At 36.1% G+C, this 25040-nt stretch overlaps 1 protein-coding gene across 5 annotated transcripts; it reads right to left on the bottom strand.

Annotated features, from left to right (window-relative positions):
• LOC105674866 (zinc transporter ZIP1-like) lies at nt 1-19619 on the bottom strand. Of its 5 annotated transcripts, none has more exons than XM_067350119.1 (8): nt 19440-19619; nt 12538-12740; nt 11620-11787; nt 11112-11279; nt 10841-10990; nt 10301-10508; nt 9983-10109; nt 1-991 (listed from the first exon to the last, which is right to left on the bottom strand). In XM_067350119.1, the coding sequence occupies exons 1-8, from the start codon at nt 19602-19604 to the stop codon at nt 708-710; spliced, it is 1473 nt and encodes a 490-aa protein (XP_067206220.1). In that variant the 5' UTR covers nt 19605-19619; the 3' UTR covers nt 1-707. The 5 variants fall into 5 exon arrangements, with proteins under 5 accessions (XP_067206220.1, XP_012226911.1, XP_012226912.1 ...); XM_012371488.2 differs by lacking the exon at nt 19440-19619 and adding an exon at nt 18938-19426; XM_012371489.2 differs by lacking the exon at nt 19440-19619 and adding an exon at nt 15469-16517.
• Between the last annotated feature and the right edge of the window lie 5421 nt (nt 19620-25040).

Below are 25040 nucleotides of genomic sequence, written 5' to 3'. Positions count from 1 at the left end.
TTAAAAAAAATCGTTTACGACAATTTATTAAAATTCTTCACATAAATGCGTTTGGATTCGTCGAATAATTAGAAAACTGGCTCTTATCGATGCTGGCCCTTATGAGATGTCTATTTTTTTTGCATTAATATCAAGGAAAAATTTATTTAAAAGCTAAGGACGCTTTTTCGATACTATTAATAAATACTTTTGATACGAAGTATCAATAATCTAGGTCGTGAAGGCACTTAAATAATCATAAAACTAGACTTATGCTTATTATATATATAAAAAAATAGTAACGTGCTGCGTTAAACCGGCACAATTCGAATATGAAGATGCCTATGCGAAAATCTGCCGATTGCAGCTTTGAGCGAAAAACTCTTCACACAGTAGTTAGCATCGTCAGAAATCCGTAACGTTGTTTCTTGAACGTACAGTTTCTGATCGAAGTAACGGTAAAAAAAAACATCTTTATAGCGTACGCGGTGTAACACGATTTTCTCTTCGTTTGTAGTTCAATCTGCTTGATTCATGTGCGTAAAAATCCATCAGTTCGGCGCTTTTTCTTTCTTTATCCTTGCTTCTTTTTTCAAGTGAATGAGAGTGGAGTCTCCTCGATAAAGGCACTGTTGTGATTCCGAAATCGTCGAGCTTTCGAAAGGTTGAGAGTCTCTAGAAAATTCAGCTTGTGCTTCGAACTCGTAAAATTTCCAGGTCGATTATCATTAACTGTGATGAGGATGCAACGACGGGCTGGTCTCGTTGATAACGGCTTTTGATAGTATCGTCGGCGATGGCGTCGTCGAAGACGTCAGAGCGTTGGACAGGGCCTCGGCAATGCTGTCGGTTACTCTGTCGATCGCGCTCGCAACGACGTTGTGTTTATGATCGTGGGGATGGTCGTGGTCGTGATCATGATCGTGGTCATGATCGTGATCGTGATCGTGGTCGTTTTCCGTGCAGTTGTGTGAATGTTCGTGGCCGTGGCTGTGCGAATGCGAATGGGCAGCTGTAAAGAAAAAGTATAAAATCTTAACTATACATTAAAATCTTTGACGGATATCGGCACTAAAACGATCGCACTTGTCTTCATCGCTATGCATTTATTCTTTGATTTTTGTAAAGTGCATTATGGCAGAAAGAAGAAAATTTTAGATTTGGATATTTAGACTTCGCGAAAATCTGTGCAAGCATGAAAATTTATAATGTATTTTTATGAGAGGAAAGCATTAGTTTTTATTAAATGTTATTGAGAAAAGGAGAAAAGCTGGCATGTTTAAATGCATCGTAAATCAAGGTGAGTTTAATGTTACATCGTTAGATTCAACCGACATCGATCGAAAGTATCTAATCAGCGAGAATGATGTCGCTTATACGACAATCGCCGTCGAATCAAATGAGATGTCTAAAAGAAAGCTGAGCTGTTCAGTAATACTCGATTTTGATGACTAATCTTTTTTTAATTCCGTCAATTGTTCAAATTAATAACAACGTTAATAACGCAATAAGTTAAGATTGTCCGAAAATGTTATATTGTACGATAAAACTGCATGCGTATTATATGGGATGAGTAAATTATGCGTCTGATCAAGCACCGTCCGTTTCCACTTGTCTCATCTGTCGCCTCTCGAGCCCGATAATTATCGTGTGCGTACGCTATTCCGTGAATGATTTTAAGATACGCGGCGGTCGCGATTCGTCACGACGATGCGTCAAACGGTCGAGAAAGCCGTCGAAAGTCGGTCGGATCGTCCATCGACCTGCGCGTCCCCGGGTCATTGCCATGGGTGGAGAGAAAGCCTTGAGATATAATCTGATCTTTTATACAAGATCGATCCGCCCGTCTCACGCGGCGCGAATCAGCATTGACAATGACGTCCGTTCTTCTCGGAGCAGCAAATTAGTCGCTCCACATGAAAACGTGCGCGTCTTGGAAGAAGTGGGTTGTTTCCGTGTGCAATTTGCCAATCATATGGCAGCCGACGCGAGTCGTGTAAAAGTTCACGTCTCGCGCAGTCACGTAGGAGTGATACGAGAGCTCATGTTTTATGTAGGGTAAATGCTCCAATAGACCGTTTGACAGATATTAAAATAGAGTAGTCCAATTCTTTCGTGTAACGCCACTTTACGTAATATTATATTTTAATAATATACAAGACGCTCCGAAACTGCAAGTTCTTTCAATAGCAGCTTCTCCGACCGATTTGGAGTTGACTTTTCCTCAACAAAAATTTTTCAATGTTCAACGTCATAGGATATCTTTTCAATGAATTTTTACATTGCAAATTTCTATTAAAATAAAGTTGAAGTTAATTAAAAAAACTTAAATATTCATAAAAAGTTTTTTTTCCAATCAATATATAATTCGGAGAAAATAAACACCTTGACATTTGCTGAGGAATAATCAATTCCAAGTAAATTAAAGAATCCGTCTGTTAAAAGAATATTCACAAATTTTAGAACATCTTGTATAATTATTTTTAGTTTATCTTAATAATATTTGATGAGTTCGAAAAATTATAACATCAGTTTTAATTTTATTACATTACTTTGTACTAAATTAAATATTTTTACTGGGTAATGCATCCAACATTACGTAATTTGAAGTTGAGATAGGACTGCGATCTCTCGCGCTCTTGTGAGAAGGTCACGACGCAATTAATATTGCATAACAAGTGGTATCCGGCAAAGGTAACCGTTATTACGATCCCACCTGCCGTTACTTTCTCGGTGAAATGACACTTGTCTGGCGTTATAAGATACGTCATCAAGTAGTATATGGCGTGTGCGTGCGAATAAACGATTCGCACACACTATGATGCTGAGTGGATCGAACGTCATCGCGTCGCAGTGGCATTTAAATTAGGCAACTTCCTTAAAAGTGTCGGAGAATTAATGGGACAAGCGAACGAACGAAATCGCGCGTTCCTTTTAAATTTAGAAAAGTATTTTTAAAGGTTCCGTAAACGATTTTGCTGAAACTAGTTTAGCACTGCCAATGACTATTTTGGTAGTTCGATAAACCATAAATGTGATTTGATTATTTCCGATCGCGTCGTGTCTGCAAGAATGATTAATGTTGCGTGTTTTTATCAACTGCAGGCGGAATATATTAAGTAATAAAAATAGAAGCGCTGACAAACTGGAAATAAAAGCGAAGCAAGAGAAAAACAAAAACATTTTGTGATTCGAAGTACGCAAGTTTGTGCTTCCGCCGGAATCCGCAATCTACATCAATTTTGTCAGAGTCATTAACTGTTTATCAACTGGCGATTGTCGTCTCGAGAAATATTTTATTTTGGCTGTGTATTGTATATGCACACATATGTTTTCTATAAAAGTGTTTGATGTTTGTGTTATGTCTTCAGTCTTTTGGCTAAAAATAAAAGAGAAGACATAATTTTCAAGAAAGAGCAAACGCTCTAAGATCGGTGCAAATAACTTTTTGCTTTTATTTTCCGAGATTCCGCAATCAGCGCCATTGGAGGCGTCTATTAAAACATCTCGCCTCGATAAGATCTATCGTTTTCACGGCATAAGTTCTCCAAACTTGGTGTTGCACGCGAGGATTTTTTGCCACGATTGCTTCCCCTCCCCTTCCCGATTTGTCCTGACCCTGACTTTTTAGCTGTAATTTCTCGGTGAATCGATAAATTAGACGTAGGGCCAACACGTATCAAGGGCGTACCTGTAATAGGTTTGCACGGAGGCAAACGATTTTGCCGAAACTAGTTTAGCACTGCCAATGACTATTTTGGTGGTTCGATAAACCAACTGTGGACGCGAATGACGTAACAAGAAACGCAACGGTTACGTCAAACGGATTTCTGTATCGTGATCTGCACAATTTTCGTATCAATCTGCGCTTCAGATTTTTACGCTATACAATGCTTCTCATATTCATCTCAAAGAAAAATTAAATCTTACTCTTTATTGAACTCTAAGCAGACTTCAGAATAGATATTTGTACGTCAATTTGCAAGGGCATTAAATATTCAGGATTGACAAATCGCAACAGACAACGAACTCCATTCATGCTTTTAATTTCAAGAAGGAGAGAAGATTTCGATTACTTGCTAATTGAAAATCCGTCTGAAAAATATCTGAACCATCCGCGAGATGAATAATAAACCGTCAAGCGGATATAAATTGAGAGAATCGAGGAAGAGATACGCTTTCCAGCGAATTCTAATGTAACCAGGATGTGCTTTCACCCTGGGTCATAAATTCATGCGCCGTGCGATTCCGCGTTTGACACGCGGAAATTCCATTCATCGCGCGAAAAATGCAGGAAAACGCGTAGTAGCAGTAGCGGACGTGAAGGACATACGTAACGATGACGATAACATGTTTATCCGGTATCGCGGTATATCGCGCACGCGACACGCTCCGATGCGCTCTAGAAAAAATGCGCGCAGAGAGAGAGAGAGAGAGAGAGAGAGAGGGGGGGGGGGAGCGGAGAAAGAGAGGAGAGGATCTTCCGTCGGTTTTCGAGAAAATAGGCGACGACTCACTGGCGATTTGCAGGCCCAGCATGAGCATAAAGCCGACGATAATCGCTGCGAGCTGCAACAGGCCGCTCTTTTCGTTCGCTCGCTCGCGCGCTAGCACCTCGAAGAACACCACGTAGAGCAGAGTGCCGGCCGCCATGCCTTGAAGTATCGTAGGTGCGGGTCCCAGATTCTCGCTATCGTTTTTGAAGTGGCCCAACGCGAGGCCGACGGCAATCCCGATCGGCGTGACCATGGAGAAGATGGATAGATATCCGAGAGTGGTTTTGGTGGACGCGCCGGCCACGTAGAGCTCCATGCCGACGCAAAAAGCGATCACCAGCTTGTGCGTGGCGATGGCGGCCGCCAGATAGACGACCGAGCTGATGGACGGTTCCAGGCCGACCGCGAGACCCTCGAATATCGCGTGGAAAGACAACGCCAACACGGTCAGCAGTCCTTGCACGGAAGTGTTCTGCGCCATCGCGCCGTGCTGATGATCGTGATGATGATGGTGATGCTTGATCTGCGGGTAGTTCAGTTCCGGCATCGTGAATTCCGTTTCGGGAGGCTTCTCGGCGGCTTGACGTCCTTCGCTCGGCAACGCGACGGACGATAGAATGAATACAGCCGGCAGCACCTTGTCGTCCTTGCTCACTTGATTGTGGAGAGCGTGATCCTGAATTCTCGGTCGCTCCAAGTCGACGGGCCGGTCCTCGTCATCGATATGCTTCCACGTGGATTGAGTCTTCGTGGACACGGTGGTGATCGAGCCGCTCGATGCCACCGACGTAGTGCCGGACGGGCCGCTCGTCTGATTGTTGTTATTGTTGTTACATCGACGTACCGACACGGTCCGATAGAGCAGCGCTTCCGACGATTCGGGTTTGCCGGTAAGTGCGGCGTGAACCGTCTCCTCGACCAGGTAAACGAGAAAGAAACCGCCGCAGAAAAGCAGCTCGGCCAGCCCGAGGCTGCCCAGGGTGGGCAGTTGGCCGTTGGACTGATGTCGTTCGACACTCTCGCGCACTTCTGGCGCCAGATGTAAAAATGTTGTGAACAGCAACACGCCGCCGCCGAAGCAGAGCAGTAGAGATGTTAACAGACTCTGAGAAGATAAGGCCGCGATGTTTTCACAATCGTTTTGGGATTTGCATTCGCTAGGGAGGCATAGAATAGGGAGCTCGGCCATACAAAAGCTTCTATAGATTTTTTTATCTTGATTTTTCTCTATTGAAAGATGATGGAATATATATCGCATCAATTATCTCAGCAGTTAAACTTCAAATTAGAATTTTTAATAATTACGTAAGAATAACGTGTTATTTATGTAACAATTAATCTGTGTAAATTATCAATATTTTAAATCTCAAAATATTCTGATGAAGAGTATAATATTATCTGTTTGAAAATGATTCTTTTCAAACTATACATAATTTAGAAATTTTCAAAATACTTTTTAATTACTTAATCGGATTTCTTTAGAATGATTAGTCAAATTCTCAACAAGTAGAAACGCACTGTAATTATGATATATTTCAAATTTTTCTATTAATCAATGCATGATAATGGCATAAATTAACGAGAAGCTTCAACCAATTTTACTTATTCAAAACTTGCTTTTATTATGTTTCATCTTGGTTGTATTAAGAATTGAAGAATTGATCGATTCCAAATTTCGTATTAGAATCCGCAGATGCAATAAGATACCGAGCACCCTATATATGCTACCGAGCAGCTACTCCGGATGTGTTACAATTAATATATGATTTGCCAACAAATATACGAATTATGAAAATAACAAATATTTGCGCGACAAATATCAGTCAAATATTAATCTCGACTTTGTGCCGCTTAAAATGTGTTTACATCGTGCGTACATCGTGACATTAAGGTCGGAAATGAGCAACCAATGTAACAAATAGAATAGAATCGATTAATACTCAAAATCTATCAATCGCAGAATCAATCATTAGCGAGGCAACGATTTGTATAAAAATACAAAAATATTTGCTGCATATTATCCGCTGGTGTTAGGAATTTGACGTTGCAATCTCGATTGAAAATTTTTTCCAACGGATCGAATTCGATTTATTATCGGCACAAAGATGAGCCTTCCGGAGATGCTGCAAATCGATGAACATAATTAGCGTCTCATTGAGGACTTCTGCCTATTTTTCGGACGTACTTGCTTATGCGCCGCGGGAGTCGCGTCGACACTCGACGTGGTGGAAGTGGAGGTGCTGGAATGATTGGAAGAGATCGCTCGGCGACGTTTCTGAAGTCGTTTCTTGATTCTGTAACGTCCGACCATCAACGGTAACGTTCCCATTGCCAAAGAACCGAAACCGAGGCCGATCATCGCGCCGATCTTCGACATCAAAAGGATACTGGACGTCGTTGTATCCTCCATTTCGCCGCTACGTTCGACAATATTGAGATAACGATGCGAGACACTTCGAGCTACTTCGAAGAGAGGAATTTCAATCTACCTCTCTCTTTCTCTCCAGGATTTCACAATCGCGCCGCGCCGGTATCGAAGCGGTCACACATCTCTGTCGCGCGCGAGTGTAAAATGTCGCGAATTGAAATTTACGCCGATGTGTTATTTATGTTTCGTCACCACTTCACCACTTCTCTCTTCCTCGCGTTCTCGTCGACGGTGACGAAACTCATAATCACACCGAGATCTATTCAACAGAAACCGCGTGGCGTTTCCGTTTCTCCAATTCGCGATGAATCGATCGAGCGCTGACGCGGTGAAGCTAAACGTACAAAAATCAAACTTCACCGCGCGACAAAATGATTGCCTGCACTCGGGACTGCAAACGGAAAGCTCCACGCGTCGCGACGACCGATCCGGCACTACGCTCCGGTCGCGACGGGAACTCGGCACGATCTCGGACCCCACGGCCGCCGCCTCGTCGTCTTACATAGTCCGAGCCGAGCCGTTTCCTGCCCACTCCCGCGCGGCCACTAACGCTCGATCCTTCTCTCGCGATCGCTCGCTGACACGTATACTCTCTCTCTAGCACCTGCACTAGCAACTGATCGTCCCTTGCTCACAGTGGCGTAAAACCGACGGTCCCCGCGGATCTCCCCGAGGAACGGCACGGAGAAGGCCTTCCCCGTCATGTTCGAGCGCACGCAAGGTCGAAGAGAAAGAAAACAACAGAAGAACGAGCGGAAGTAAAATAAAAGGGAGGAATAAAAAAGAATTTCTTCTTGCATGCTGCAAGAACGAAGGAGAGACAAGGGAGAGAAAGTAAATAAAAAGAAGCTGAAATGAAAGGAAGAATAAAGGCGAGGATGATGGAGAAAAATGGAGCAGAGAAGAAATAAATGCTGAATTTGACATTCGCGCGTCTCTGCGGCTGTATTTCATCTCGAGCACGATCTTCTATTAATGCTTTACTTCCTTTAATAATATTTTATAATATCAATTTAGTTTAGTTTCAGTTCAATTTAGTTTAGTTAAGTAGTCCCGAGTTAAAAGTTGACATCGTCCATGTAAGTCTTTGTCGGAGATTTGAATTCCTCGACAACATTTCTCTCGGGCCCTAAATATAGCCTTAATAGAGGGAATAATCCTTCAAGTTGTCTCTTAGAGCCTACTCTTCCACCCTCCGCAAAGTGGGGCACTTTAAACGTCGGTTACATCGCTGCCCGTACCCCGACGAAGAGCAACGCGTAACGTTTTTCCCCCCTTCAGAACGGCGGACGCGTTTGTGCGTAGGCGCGTGTACACACGTGTACGCGTGAATGAGACGAGTCATCGAGAGATCGACACTCTGTGTGTGTGCGGGGGCACGCGTGCAGACGCGGGCTCTTCCACGTTTGCCGCCCACAATGTCATGAATAACATGAGAATAATTTGCATCACGAACCACATACGGACTATACGGGAGAAATAAATCCTTAAGTGCTGCCGGTGACGACGAGAATAACAGGAAAGCAAGTTTCAAGGAACGGAAGGCGGGTTGAAAAATGTTCATATACCGACTTCCTGATCTTCCGCGAGAATTTCATTCCGATTGCAATTGTGCAGAATTTCTCACTCGACTAATCCCGATTCATTTCGTTTCCACGTCATTAGGACACGGATGAGAAAATGTAAAAGGCGGCCTTCTGCAGGCTGCACTCGTCGCTTTCATATGAAATTTTGCAATCTGGGCCGCCGAGGCGATCACGCCTCTTGGTGATTATTATTTGTCGGCTCTACGGATACTTTCACCCTCTCGGCACGAACAACGAAAGGATGCACGGCGTGTGTTTCGGACGCTCCATTGAACGTGATCGCGAATGGGATCACGTCCGAGTTACGAAGAAACCGTGGATCTAATCTTCTCGCGCCCGAGTGTGCTCTCCCGTCGCTAATTACACCGATAACAAAATCTCTCGATAATCCACGCCGCGCCATTCACTTTCACGATAGTTCCCATTTTTTTCCCTTCCTCTTCTCAAAACGATCGCTAATGATAAGCCATGCGAGCGAGCATGAAGGATATCCGCGCCTTCAAGTCACGCTCGGAAGATAAAAAAACTTCGATTGACTCACAAATAGACAGTAGCGATGCGTTTTTCTTATCGTTATTTTCCGATCGCCGCGGATTTTAATTGTCCGGCGACGAGAGAGATTTTTTTTAACGTGCGACAAAATCAACATTACGGGAATCGTGTCGCGTGAATCATCGGCAGGATGTCCTTTGCGTTTTGTGCCACATTCTCTTTTTTTTCCGTCGCCCTCCCGCCGCCTCCACGAGTGGTTCGCGATGTACTCGTCATTTTGAACGTTAGCCTCGACGCGCTCAATTTTTTCTCTCTCTCACTCTCTGCGGATTGAAAACGCACGCATTATGTGTGTGCGAGATAAGTGACTGTTGACCAGCGATTAATTGTTCGTTGACAATCGATAAGTGCCGACCGTCTCGATGATCTTCGACCCCGGACACATGATGCTCGAAATATCATCGCGTCTGGCACACTACAAAATTCGGTCTATAAGCGCATTCCCGTTTCATCAATGTATAATCGAGGCTGCTTAAAGATTTATGTGTTTTCGAGTTTTCAAGATATTTTGTGATTTTGGGAGCTTGTAAAATTATTAATTGAGCGATCAGATCGATAAAAGCATGATTAAGCGTTTTATCGCTTAACATTACACTTGCTTGGCAACTATAATTTTTATCTATTTTATATTAGGATTTTTCTATACAGCTGATACGTTCGAGACAAGAAATAGAAATAGAATGGCATTTTTTTAGTTGGGAAGTAATCGATAAGTAAGTGGAATGTATCAGCGAAACATAGTATATATTCTTATCTGTTAAAAAATTCTGAATTTTATTTATTAAGTAGTACGTATTCATGCAATTTAATTATAGGAAAAGTATTAGAATTTGAGCGCTTATTTTCAGCGCTGAATATTATTTTCTTTATTCTACGAAGACTATTATCACTAAAGAAATATATAAGATTGTCTAGCGTAAAATAAAATTGTTCACACTTACTCAGCAATTGCAGGCCGAACATTACGAGAAAACCGATAAGAATCGAGACGTATTGCTTCAATCCGGTTCGATGTTCCTGCAAAATCTCGAAGAACACCACGTAGAGTAGAGTACCTGATGCTAATCCCTGCAAGATGACGAGAAAGTGATAATTTCTTTTTATCTATCGCAATTTTTTTTGCGTGAAATTTCGACATTTTAAGAATTAAAATTTTTTTAACGCCCATATTATTGATAATAATTATTAATTATTTTATCAAAATTCTTTCTTATTTTGGCGAAATGCTATATCTTTCCCGATTTAATTGATAAACTTGCCTGCAATACTACTGCCGTGGGTCCACTTGCGGAAGCACTTCCCCCGCCGACCAGAGCCATGCCGATTCCAATTCCCAAAGGCGATACTACAGCGAACGTGCATACGTAAATTACAGATAGATACCGCCTGGTTCTCGAAGCGATCAGTTCTACGCCAATACAGAAGGCTATGACAAATTTGTGGGATGCCACAGCGAGGAACATATACCTGCGAACGAATTTAATTATAATAATTATATATATTTTGCTCGAAACACTTGATTTAATTTTTAATTGGTAATATGAAATTTGTAAGATTTTTTTCATATTTTTACTATAATTTTTTAATATTTTATGTATTTAAAATTTTCAAACTCTATTATCAATGTTTCACATGTTTTTGCTTTATTACATTAAAATTGTCTAATCGTTGAAAAATGCTCATGCTACTATTTAAGGCTCCGGGACCTCATCTTCGATCTAATTTCAAAATGATACCAATTAAAAATTAACATTCAAATGCAGGTATTTTTTTTGGAAATATTTTTCACCGGACATTACCATACATGACCGGCGGAGCTTTCTAAACCGATCGCCAGTCCTTCGAATAATTCATGCACAGATAAACCGAGCACTATTAATAATCCGCGCAGCGAAGATATCACAAAGTCGTCGTCAGCATCCATTATCACCGGTAAATGGCTGTGGCCCCTATAAATTAAGAGAAAACGAGTTTCACGTCGCTCAAAACTTCGCGACAAAGTATCATTGCGTGACGCCCAATGATAAGCGCGATGTTTTTGCGACAAAGTTGAGCACAAACAAGGCTTACGTATGTGAGTGACCGTTCGTGGCGTACGATGGTATCGTTTGACCGTACTCCACCAATTCATTCGTGCTGCGATTCACGTCTTTCTCGTTAGTGACATCTTCACGTTTCGCTTGCCGTTTTCTTAGATACGTGTGCACGGATTCCTCCACCAGATACATGATAAAGAACCTGCGGTAGGTTCGCAGAAATAAATTTATTTATTCTACAGTATTTCGATCTATTTTGCAAATCTAATATATTCAATATAATCTCGTGTATTTTATTGAAGAAAAAAGATTAACACAGCTAAATGCATTCGCATAAAAATAAATGTGCAAATTACTGCAAGTTACTTAATCATAAAATCGTGATAATATATAAATTGACGATTCAAATTTGATAAGTAATATTAGAATATTTTTTATTGCAAGAAGATCTTGCTTATCAAAAAATATCCCCACTATTTTCGTGACGCACAATTTTCTTTCATATTCAATCTGTACATAATGACGTCACAGAATTTACTTACCCGGTGCAGGCAAGCGCGTTTGCCAACGAGAAGTTAAGCTGTCCCATTTTGTATTTATCGACGAGATGTTCTACACCTTCCGCGACTTCCGGCATTAAATGAAGGAACGTTGTGCTGAAGAGAACTCCCCCGCCAAAGCCGAGTAAAAGGCTTACTATTTTCGTCGATCTGTATACACGATAAAGTAATTAATTTATTATTTACACTCAAAAAAATATTTCGCTGATGTAATTAGATTTCTAGATATTGCAACAAGAATGTATCGCTATTTTTCGTATCTGTGAAAACATTGTTTGTCACATATAGAATTTATAGCAGTAATGTTCTAGCAATAGCATCTGAAAAATTTAGGTACCATTGCTAAATGTTATTCATTGCATAATCGAACACGTGATTGATCTTATATAGATAGGCGCTTTAGAGAAACTTTCTTTTTAAAGTTCACAAACAATACAGATATATATTCTGTTTCTGTCATCTAAACTGATTAAGTAATTACATATGCAATATCACAACAGTTGCTAATCATTTATCTGTTTTAGTTAATTTTTTACACCTAGAAAATTTTAGCTATTATTGCAAGATTATTTTTTTGAGTGTATCTTGTTGGTTCAATCGTATCGTTGGGGATCCTAAGACGAGAGATCCGAAGATAATATGAAATACAAAACAAACTATATTATATCTTAGGGATTACGTAATCTGTCAAGTACTGTAGCAAACACTTTAAATTGTTGTTCGATTTTATTAATTTTCTCGTACATTGTACTTTTCGAAATAAGTCGATAAAATAAGAAGCGTTTCGATAATATTGTTCAATTGTCAAAAATTGAGAAAGCATATTGTTCTTCGTCGGTCATAAAAGCTTCTTCACGATTTGCTATCCGGCTTGGTAAATGATTAAGACGATATTTTTACCTGGGGTTTACTTGTCCGGTCATGTCCCATTTGAACCACTTGGCCAAGAACATCGGTATCGTCCCCATGCATATGCTAACGATGCACAATACCACCATGGTGACGGCTTTGGCAGTTAGTATTTCTTGCGATGTATCCTCAGATGGGGAGTGAGTTTCTTCATGATGATGAAGCGACGTCTCATTCATCAGCATTTTCAGCATCTGTGATGCATACGATAAATTTGTTAATATAATGCCTAATATGCCAATTCTTTTTCATTGCAATAATTTCATTACATATAATTGCGAAGAATTTGGAAATAAGAAAAGAATTCTATTATTATTTAGAAATAATACAATTTTTCTCAAGCATGAATATTTGTTTCTCTTATTTTTTGAATAATTTGTGGATAATTAAAAGAATCTCAAATTAGAAATTGAGATTATTATCTACGTTGATTCCAGAAATAAAGAATCAACAATATTCGTCAATGTATGAAGTTCAAATTGATCAGTGTATTAAAAATTAATTTCGCGCTGTTAATTTGACGTTAGCTCATATATACCTACGTCATGTTTATGCGTAAACAGCTTTTATCTTGTCCATATAATAGGATTAGTTTCCACTTTTAAAATTGAAAATAATAGAAATTTCTAGTAAAACAACAGCGCATGAAACCATAATTGAAAAGTGCATGTAAATTAGCAACAGAAGTTAATTATTTAACGATGTTAATTAATCGATTGATTATCCACTCTGCCGTTTTGAAATTTCATTACCGATCTAAGTTACATGTAGCTTGATCTCTTCGAAATTTGTTAGCAAAAATACGTGCCTAATCTCTGATAATTTTATCTGAACACAACTTCTATGAATATTTATTACACTCGGCAGCGAAACGTCGACTCGTGCTTTTCAAACATATATTTTATCTCTTTTTACGGCCTTAGAATATTTTGTTACCGCACAGGAGTTTTGTATCAGTCTAACATTACTAAAGGAAACATTATACTCTCGCATATCTATGAATTTTCACGTGTCCAAGCTTTCGCAGTCTCTTTAATCCATTTATCGAAAGTTTTAGATTGATGAAAAGTGATTGAAAGATAAAAGGATTGAAAATTTTCCGATATTGATTGATTGTGATTATCTATATCTATTATGATAATACTATACTACTACTACGATACTACTATTAACGATAATAGCCGTAAAAGACCATTAATAATTATATTCGAAGAAATAGATTACGATCGAGCCTTATGCGACGAGTGTTTTATATGTAACGAAAAGAATTATGCTACAAAAGATCGAGCAATTATACATACGATAACGTTTCGTGTACAATCATTATACAATTCACAGCGTTTACATTATTTGTCGTAAAAATTCACATTATTATATTGTATCATTCTTAAAGGATTATATCATTTTACACGTTAATTATTATTACAGTTATCATGAATAATTAAAGTAATCTCATAATCCTGCTAACTGAGCGTCGATAGCTAAGTTTCTGTGTAATCTTGATGATAATGGCAAATCCGTATTTCCTGAATTTCACGATAAAACACTCACCTTGCATAATACGTATAACAGTCTGTAATACATATAAGTATTACATAATAAAAAAACAAAATTACTTCAAGGTTGTATTTCACTTCATCGATCAAATCCTCTTGTTGATCGAAAGTCAATTTGGAGCTCACGACGTAGTGAGGTAAACTGTTTAGATTTAGATCAGTAGATCATATCGAGTAGAAAGTATCGTATTTATGTTTTTTAACTAGCATTTTGCGTCGATCTTTTGCTCATAAAAGTAACATAATACATTTAAAAATATGTTATTTAAAAAATTAATTTTAAATATTAATTTAGATCACTATAAGTAATTTCTGAAAAGTTATAGTTACGTAAAATTATAGTAACGTTGTTTGTTGATGTCATCGATATCTTATATCTCCAAAGCGAGATATTATCTTGTAAGTGAGATATTATCTCGTAATCGACAAGTCTGACAAATAATATGATAATTTTACTATCGGGCTACTTGAAATTTTATGTGTAACAACTCTATTTTTATCGTCTAATTTATTCTAAATAAATTACATAATTTACGATTAAAACTAATTAATTATAAATATTTAGCGATATGTTCAAAACGTAGAAAATTTGTTTGATGTGAAACGTGATCTTAATTATCAGAAAATTAGATTGCACCAACGGCGGCGTGCAAGCGGAGTAAAAAAGCTGTTTCAAAATCATCCGGTGTCGAAAAAGTAATCAACACGTCGATATGAAACTTGATAATAAAATCGGTTATCAAATAATTATTATCTCATTATATGAAACCTTATTATATGAAAAAATTACTAAATATATTAATATAATTTACAAAAATTATTATAACTTTTTTATAATATACAGAATATTAAGCCGAATGCAAGTTAATTTGGTGGAAATACATAGTTATAATTATGCATTATAATTAATTTATTTACATTTAGATTAATTACTTAGAAAAATAAATACATAAAGTATTTATTATATTATTTTATATTTATTATATAAAAAAGTCCTTTTTAAAAATAACAAGCATTATTTCATATTTATATTTTTTTCTAAACTTACTAAATTAGAAATCATGACAGAAAAATTGTGTCAGTAATAAAAAATTAAACAATCAATGAATCGCGCGTTCGATAAACCGATAACTGCAATTGTGCCAATTATTATAAAAGTGGAAAAATAAAAAACCTTGAAAATTTGAATTTATCATTTAGCTACTCGTAAAATTTTATAATCACGGAAAAAATTTACATTATAAAAATATTTTGCTATATAATAAAAAAATATTTTTTAATGCATGTGGACGTAACAGTCGAAATATCTTAAAATAAAAAAAATGACTGGAGCCCACTTTCATAATTACCTGCACGATTATCGTACCTTTTTTAGTATTCTCTGTCAATGCTGTCACTGTGAAGGGATTTGTCGTCAAATAATGTAGGAGCGTACGTTCACGACACCGTATATAATCACAGAAGTCGACGCACTTACTAATTTACACAGTCTTTACTATCCGGCGTTTATATACGCAGTGTATCATTCGATATCGTCGAGATCTTCATGTTGCAATTGTCGCGTCGGCGCGAGAGCGATAACACACGCTTACGCGTGTATGAAGACAATTCCGCCGCGCTGCGCTAATGACTTATAGACATTTCTACATACGCATACATACGCATCCGCGGGTGTACATATACACATCGAATGCACGTGTCGCGAGATGGACCTCTATGTGAGAAACGATAATGATCGTATCGGAGTAAAAGAAGAAGAATCGCGAAGGACGGCGGTGGTATCTTTTGAAAATCAAATGCCTGACGTAACTTGACGTAATACAATAGATGAAAAAAGAGGAGAACATAGAAAAGAACGCATTTTCAGCTTTATTAGAAGATGTTTATGCGTTACAATAAAAGATAATTGAAAACAGCGCCAAAGTGCATTTTTATCGATAGACTTATTTTTTGCTACTCGAGTTGCTATTTATATTTTAATCTTTTACGTATTATATTTAATCTTTTACGTATGTGAAAGTCTTGCAGATATCGCGCTATTGACACAATTATGAATCACGAATATTTCAGTACACGCCCCGCATACGCCCCAAATCGCAAATTGCAATTTAATATGTTACAATTTGACACTAAAATCTGCTGTTATTATTTTAAAATTTAGATTCTTATATTTTAAAGTGTAACTGGAGAAATCTGAGTATTTCCGACTTTTTATCAATTTAAATCCATAATAATTTAATAACAAAAAAAATATATTGCGCAGGTAAAAATGTTCCATCTCGCATATCCAGGATGTATTTAAAAAATGCTGCGCTTTTAAAACGTTTGGCATTGAGCATTCGTCTTTTTTTACCTTAATTTATTAATTATTTATTTACTTTACAGTTTATTTATTAATTTATCTCAACAAATATATATATATACTTTTTTTTATTAATTTGCTTTAATTTTTTTAGTATATCTTTTTACAATTTCGACGATTACGCGATACTAATAAAAGGCGCCGAGAACTAATTTATCGATTGATATTTGTTCCGAAAAAAAAGAACAAAAAAAAATATTACATAAGCTTGTGAATCGTGGGAATCGCAATATTCTCCACTTTATGCTGTGTTGATCTTTCCACCTTGCGTTGATTTAGTTGCTCGATTTAACGGTTGCTCGTTCGTTTTAACGCCGCTTCGTGTAGCAATCGATGTAAGCAAAAGAGAATGCCGCAAGAAGTGTCGGTTTTTAAAATATACGATACTGGGCATCGGTGAGAAAAAACCGAGTGCAGTGAAAGCGCAGCATGACCCTCTGACAGATAAAAAAAAGAAAAGTCGTCGGGACAAAGGACGGCGGAGAGAGAATAATTTCTGTATTCGTTCAAGGTTCAACTCGGAGGATCTTCGTAATTGATCACTTGCGATCGGCTACGTACTACATGGAAGAATCCCGTTAGTTATATTTCCATTCATAGTGCATTTCTCAATTCCGAATTCCCGATGATTCAAATGATAATGAGAAGAAAATCTATCGTTGTTTGATTCTTGGAAGTGCAATTGTGAAAAATAATTTTTTCCTTATATTTATTGGCGTATTATTGTAATTTAGCTTGATCTTCGTGCGTGGGTACATTTCCATTGGATTTTCAGAATCGTTCCAACACCGTGTTTGACGTGAATTTTTTTCTTTTCTTTGCCATACACATTAACCGTTAATCTACATTTAAACAGTTGATACTGTCATCTGGATATTTTTACAATTGTGCAATCATGAGTCCCTCTCCCTCTATTTCTCCCTCTCTTTCTCTCTCTCTCTCTCTCTTCATATGTAAATACGTTTCTTGATTACACAACGTTATCGGCACTTAATTGTGACAAACGTGTGTTTACGATCGATGTTTTATTGATAATTGTAACTAAATTGTGCGTCACGATCTCTAATTAGATTCTTCGAATAAATGTGATAAAGTTATTTGATATTATAAAATTAAGATAACGAATTAGGAAATTTATTAAGAATTTTGAAAAGAAGATTTATAACAATTTCCCACGTGACTTATTGTTAGATTCGATCGAATGATCTTGCTATTTTTGGAACAGCCTTTTTAATTATTATTATTAATATTCTATTATACATTATTATTAATATTCTGCATTAATTGTTACAAGATTAATTTTATTATAATATTAAACAATATTATAATGTGTGTATTACAAATGATCAATAATCGGTTCTCAATAATTGAACTTGCCGTTACTTTTCATCGGCCTTGACGCATGCATAATTTGTCATGTTAAATTGTAATTGTTGGAAATACCACGCATACATGTGATAAACATATGACAATTTGTAAATGCTGATGCGGCGGCCAGCCATAATATGAATTTAAATGCGAAGGCATTGTACCTTTTCATTAACATTTTACCGGAAGAACGTTTCCGCGAGAGAGAAAATTCTTTTGAAAACTGCATTTATTAACTGTCACTATACTGAAATTATACGTTGTTCATAGTTGTAAATCTCCTAGTATCTATTTTTGGTATCTACTTTCAGTATTTTTGGTATTATTAATGACAGACAAAAATATAATTGTTTATACTAAATATCTTGTATCGAAACTTGTAAACTCGCATTTTTGTCATTTTTAAAGAACGCTCGGTGTCTTCTTTCACCGTGCGAAAATACGTGAAGTTTCATTTGCATTTCACCAACCGGGAAAATCCAGGAGAGCGGGGAATTCCCTCTCGTGCACGGGGAACTGTAATAAGTTCGTATGACTCGTCCCATAAGTAGTCTCGTAAGTAGCACGCGCATGTTAAATACTTAATATGCGATACGAGACGCGTGTCGGTTTTGTCTAGTATATACTACGCACAGACACAGCGTCAGCATGATTCGTGGACCGCGTGAAGCCTCATTTATTCGCAATATTGATTAATCATTAATATAGTATTACTCTAGTAAACATATTAAAAACATGTTAATTACAGTAATAAAGACATCAGAGCCTTTTCTCGTATTCATGTTTTCTCACATTAAAAGTTACTCAACCTGGAATCTAAGGAATTCACTTCTAAATTAAGAATTTATTTTTAATTATTTAAATTTAAAATTGATTTCAGGAAGAATTTTATTTATCGAAATGAATAGTTGAGCACACACACAATAAAGAAAGAGGAATAAAAAAAATTTGAGAAATTAACTTTTGAATTAATTAGTACACAATTTCTAAACAAATTTCGATTAATTCTAATTTAGCTAATCGTTTAATTATATATTTTTTATTTAATTGCTAGATAAATAAAATTTTATGTTCAAACGCGCTACTTAGTGGACATTTTTCTTACCTTGAGTCACGAAGATTTTTCTTCACAAGAACGAGATAAATGACGTTGCTGTGTGACAAATATCTCAAGTTAGTCGAAATATTTTTGACCGAAACTCAGCACTTATCACAAAACATAGTTTTATACAAAATGTAGTCGCATCAACGAAGAGCGAGCGTCGTTATTAATCAAAGTAATTGATTAAACGAACAAGTATCAGTTGTGTCAAGTAATCTGTTAGAGGCACGAGTTAGACAACAATGAATGGCGGTCTTGTTCAAGCGCGAACATAAGTTAAAATTCTTCGAGAACACACTCGCGTAACACCTCGCTTACAAATCGAAGAAGAATCGTCAATAAATACGACACGGCGTATTTCCCTTTGTTCTTCTTTTCACAAAAATCTTTTCACAAAAATCTTTTGACAAAAGGTTCAACGGATTGACGGAGCGGAGTAGCAACGAACGATGCCCAGCGCGGAATAACGACGCCGAGGACGTGTCGGCGACTTTAAAAGAGTTACCACGGCAGAAGGGATCACACTACAGGAACCGAGAACCATGTAGAATGCGTGAGCGAAGAATGGAGCAGCAGTTGCATTAGAAGAGGTGGCGGAGCAAGTATGTGGTTCTGTACCTGTCTGACGTCGGGAATCCCTTGAGTGGGGAAAAACGGTGATGGACCCCATGAATTCATCCCGCTTATGCGTGTAAATGTGACAATGGAAGAGAAAGAGAAAGAACAGGAGAAGGGGAAGAGAAACATCCAAGTCCGGCGTGCAGTTAACGACGATCGAATAATCGGTCGGAATGCGCTATATGGCGCCTTGTATATCTCGCGTGTGATTATCTTTCCTTGTGCGTTCTGCATATTACAGATTCTACGAATTACAACAGGAAAGAATGTGGGCAGCTGCCTTTTGCAGATAGAAGGGTTTCTCTCGAGACCCTGACTAAGGGATTCTTGTTACAGGGTCGTAGACACCGAAGATTGTGTAATGAGAAGTGGCGTTTAAGTATACACGCTTATTAATCGTGTTACGTATTATGTAACATGATAAATGAAATAAGATTATTTTGCCAATTTCATTTACTTTTAAAGGTCGAAGTAGATTTAATGCATTTTATTTGTGACTTACGTCATTATTGATATAAATAATATATGCTATAATTGATAAACGTTTAATACATGACAATTAAATTGAACTAGAAGATTAAGTCTGAACCAAAGCTTGTTTGGAATATTCTTCTACATTGTGATTTGTATAGTTTTTACCGTCGCAAAATATTGAAAGATAACGGATCTCTAAAAATAACACGTTATCGCGGCTATTATTATGACCTTACCAGAATTGTACACGTTTTCAGTTTAGTTATTGATACGGATTATTTCCTGCTTATTTTTTTTTTACACTTTACTTTTAATTTAATTGTTGTTCCGTGTTTTTTTTTCTGCGTCATGACCTTGCAAAATTCTGTAACATCACCATTTTATTTCTTTCGCTGACGCCAGGTATTTTTTTTTTGCGGAAAGAAAACGATGAATTGAAATGAAAAGAAATCCACCCTTATGAAATTAAATACCTACTTGTGCAAATTAAGAAGCAGCGTTAACACTTTTTTATTTCTGAGTTTGATCGTTTGGTGGTATAAATGAATAAAATAAGAAATTATCATAAATTCAACAATCTTTGATTTTGAAGAGAAATGTTCTAAGTTTACGAGAAATAAATCATTTAATTGTTACTTTTAAATATTTAATTTTTTATTTTATTTTTAACTAAATTATTATTATTATTTTTTTTTATTCGTCAATGAATCAGCTTTTAACATCTCTTGCGATACTCTCATTATGTTTTCTTCGCAGTTGTTTTTCCGTTCTTCCGTTCGAATGTAATTATCTGGAATTTGAATATCTGACGTAATCACACCCGGAACACGCAATATATGCCAATAATATTCATGCATCAGTCACTTAAAAAGAATCATTCCTTGTAGGTGTGCTCACACATATTATTTCGAAAATATGAGTAAATTAAGTGTCAAATTATGATTAATTTATTGCACTTCTTACCGATTCCTTCCCACGGGTTCAATTGAAATTATTTTCCTCAGGGGCTATTTTCCTCGAAGCTATTTTCCTCGCGCCGTCTTCACGCGATAAAAATGAAGGATGCTATTAAATCAGAGTCGGTAAAGAAAACCGACGTGTATATTTTAAAGCTTATTACGCAGATAGAATTAGAACTAGAAAAGTTACAACTCACCAGAAGTCAGTGTTTATGATTCGATTTGAATAAAGAATTCATTCTTCTTTCATCACTCTTTTTTGTTTCCGAAATGACAAATTAGTGCGAGTCACTTTTTTTTCTGAAAACAAGGAACACAAATATGGAACACGTTTATGATAATATTTAATGTACAACACACAGTTATTTTATTACTGTTTTTTATAATTTAGTAAGTAAGAGGAAATTATAAAATGTAATACTTTTTTGGTTAATAATATGTTTCGAAATTATATTATTATTTTATTCCGTTAAATTGAAAATGCGCGACCACGAATGAAAGAGATAATCAAGTTTGTGCTTTCTTTGACATCGAGTTAACGGCATTGCGACATCAATATCTGGACGCAAAATATTGTTAAATGATAAGATTGTTGAGTATGTATCGATAAAAAATTGTCTTGGATTAATTAAGAACTTTTATTACATTGTGATACAATGAACACGATATTCTATTTCGGATACTTCAGTTGCTTTCGCTAAGAAAACGAAATTTCGAAAACAAAAAATATAATTTAGAGAATCAAAAAATATATTTGAATAATGTAAATAATATATTTAAAATGTATGTATTTAAATAATATAATTTTAAAATATGTTTAAATAATTATAAGAATTTGCCGGTGAACTATTTATTATTTTACTACAATACTTTGATCGTTATATTATCACAAAGCGATAATTTTGATTGCTCGATAAATATGTTTTGTTTTCAAAATCTTGGACACCCATGGCGTTTAAAGTGTTTTAATCACATAATCAGATAAATGAATACTAAATATTAGTCATTCGTCATATAAAAAAAAACGAACGGGAATAAATATTAGTCATTCGTCGTATAAAAAAAAAGATTACGTTAATCCTATTTTTCTCGCATACATATCGATATTGAAGTTATCTCGATAAAATGTACCGTGTCTTTATATGGTATTAAACACAACACGACACTTGGAGAAAAAGTGTTGTGCTGAACCTTTACCGCAGTTCTAGCGACAGTTTTCGTTAGTTCTAGCAGAATTCTATGCTCTACAATCATTTTTAAACAGAGTTACAAATACTTATGAATATCATCGAAATTTACAGTGATTAACTATATCTCGGCCTGAACATAAAAAATTAAGTGCGGATTAATTATAATTTTTACATTTGTCGGATGTCGGATATTGCGAAATCGAGATAAACTTAAAAATTTTTAATATTTCAAGGAAAGCAAAAGCACTTCGAGTCAAATGATATTATTTGCGGACGCATTTCTGCACCCTATTTTTGCGGTAAACAAATCGCTGTCAAGTAGCAAAGAAAGAACCGGTTGCATTGTGTTCTTTTCAAAGTGCATTTATTCATTATACAAAGAAAGAAGTAATTTTTCCGTTATCATTACATGTACAATACATCACAAATAGCATTATTTAACTGAAAGTGCTTTCCTCGAAATATTAAAAATGTTTTAAGATAACTGTATTGATGTAATAACTCATGTTGGAAAACATAAACGATAATAAATAACACAATGCAGACAACCGGTTTATTCTTTGCTTTGATAGTGATTCGTTTACCGCAAAAATAGGGTGCAGAAATGTGATCATTTGACTCGAAGTGCTTATTTTGTGTTTACTTTCGTTTATGTTTTTCAACATGAGTTAGGTTAGGTTATATCAATATGGTTATCTTATTTTTAATGTTTCGAGGAAAGCACTTTCGGTTAGATACTCGGTTTATACACATTGCGTTAAATTTGTGCAATTGCAGTGATTAATTAAAGCGGAAGTATTTGATATATTAAAGTTGAATATTAACGTCCCACCCAGCACACATATCCAAAAGATGTCTAGAAGACAAAGATATCTTTGAGAGATACGAAATCTTCGGGATGTCCCCCGAACATCCTCTGGATATGCATACTGTGTGGGACTACATCATTGTTGTCATTCTCTTAAAATAATATTTTTTCCATTTTTTTAAATAGAAGCTTTCTGAATCATAGAAAATAATATGAAGAAATATCGTAAAAATAGATTTATTACACACCTGTTTGATTGATAATAATAAAATCTCGGGAATATACCTGACTACATCATCAAGTGTACACGTAAACCAAGGTAAATCGTACAGATAAGACATAACTCAATAGAACCAAAAGTGCGAGGTATTTCTTATAATTTTTTTAATGCTGAATACAATATTGGTTTTAAAAACGCTCTATCACGTCAAAATTTTGAGAAATTAAAGATTAAAGTTATAAAAAAGATGTTCATAAAAGGTTATTTTTTGTAGAACTGTGCAATTTGCAAAATCGAGATAAATTTAAAAATTTTTAATGTTTCAAGGAAAACAAAAGCATTTCGAGTCAAATGATATTATTTGCGAACGCATTTCTGCACCCTATTTTCGCGGTAAACAAATCGCTATCAAGTAGCGAAGAAAGAACCGGTTGTCTGCATTGTGTTATTTATTACCGTTTATGTTTTCCAACATGAATTATTACATCAATACAGTTATCTTAAAACATTTTTAATATTTCGAGGAAAGTACTTTTGGTTAGATAATGCTATTTGTGATGTACATGCAGGGCCGGTGCAAGCACCAGTTTGACCAGGCGATTGCCTGGGGCGCCAACTCCAAGGGGGGGGCGCTGAAAACGCCTTAATTTTCCTAAGAAAAAAAGATCTTTCCCAGACCTGAATTTTAAAAATATGCATTGCTTAAATACACAATTCGCTCTTGTTTCCATTCAAATATATCTGTATTCCAATTTGCGCCAAAAATCCATTTAGGAATATTATTTACTAGATAAAATAAATATTTAGGTTGAAAATTAGCCAAATTGAAAGTGATAGCTTTTCGGAAGTTTATCCAAATTAATAATGTTAAATAATGATATTAATTATATTGTAATAATTACTATAAATATATATAAGTTACAACTTACGACTTTAGAATTATACCTTACAAAAAATATGTTTTTATCTATAGGGCGCCATATTTTATCACTTGCCTGGGGCGCTTGTTCAACTCGCACCGGCCCTGTGTACATGTAATGATAACGAAAAAATTACTTTATAGTGACAAGTCATTTTTCGATGAATAATTTACATAATTTGTGAAATGGAAATTCTTGAAAAATGTGACTTAAGTAAATCGAGTTTATAAATATTAATTTGCATATCAATTTGTATACAAACTATGCACAAGTATGTATTTGTTTCTAAAATTTTATTTGGAAACTCGACATTTTCTCCGAAAGAAAATTAACTCTACATTCGTCATAAAATCAATCAAATTAAAATCGAAATTATGAGATGGTTTATATATTAATTACATATATTAATTTGTAATTAGTTGTAAATTTTATTTTAACAATAGGCATTGAAAATAATCGCTGAACATTCACAGCAACAAATATTACTCTAAAATCCGATTTCTGTGACTTCGATTAACTTTCGTAACTATAAAATGTCATTTAATCGACCGCGAACAATAATCTACAATAATAAGAATACAATTAAGGGTAATTCAGTCGGGGAAATCGGTTCTGAATCGATCAACAAGTAGTAAAAAAGATAAGCGATCTTGTCATTCAATTTGCTCTTCTACAATTAGACTTTGTTTATTTGTAATAGAAAGCGCATCGATAATCAATAATCGATAGTCAGCGCTTGGCAAATCGAAACGTTTTCTTAATCGGTAACGCTGAAACAAGTTCGTATTATATCTCTCATAAAACGAATGTAAAATTACCAGCTGTTGGAAGTGATATCTACAATATTCCATGTGCTTATACTTCAACTAGAACACGGAAGATATCGCTATATTGCATTCGTGAGAATTCACATCGTT

This window comes from Linepithema humile, chromosome 2, assembly GCF_040581485.1.
Source record: "Linepithema humile isolate Giens D197 chromosome 2, Lhum_UNIL_v1.0, whole genome shotgun sequence".
Classification (NCBI taxonomy): Eukaryota; Metazoa; Arthropoda; class Insecta; order Hymenoptera; family Formicidae; genus Linepithema; species Linepithema humile.
This window is presented reverse-complemented; position numbering and strand designations above follow the sequence as displayed.

What these genes read in the sequence shown, in the direction of transcription:
- LOC105674866 (XM_012371487.2), bottom strand. Translation starts at nt 6,885, where the DNA reads ATGGAGGATACAACGACGTCCAGTATCCTTTTGATGTCGAAGATCGGC. An exon ending in CTCCCGCGGCGCATAAGCAA is followed by an intron (nt 5,581 to 6,660) that starts GTACGTCCGAAA and finishes TTATCTTCTCAG; the next exon opens with AGTCTGTTAACATCTCTACT. An exon ending in GCTGGGCCTGCAAATCGCCA is followed by an intron (nt 992 to 4,496) that starts GTGAGTCGTCGC and finishes TTTTCTTTACAG; the next exon opens with CTGCCCATTCGCATTCGCAC.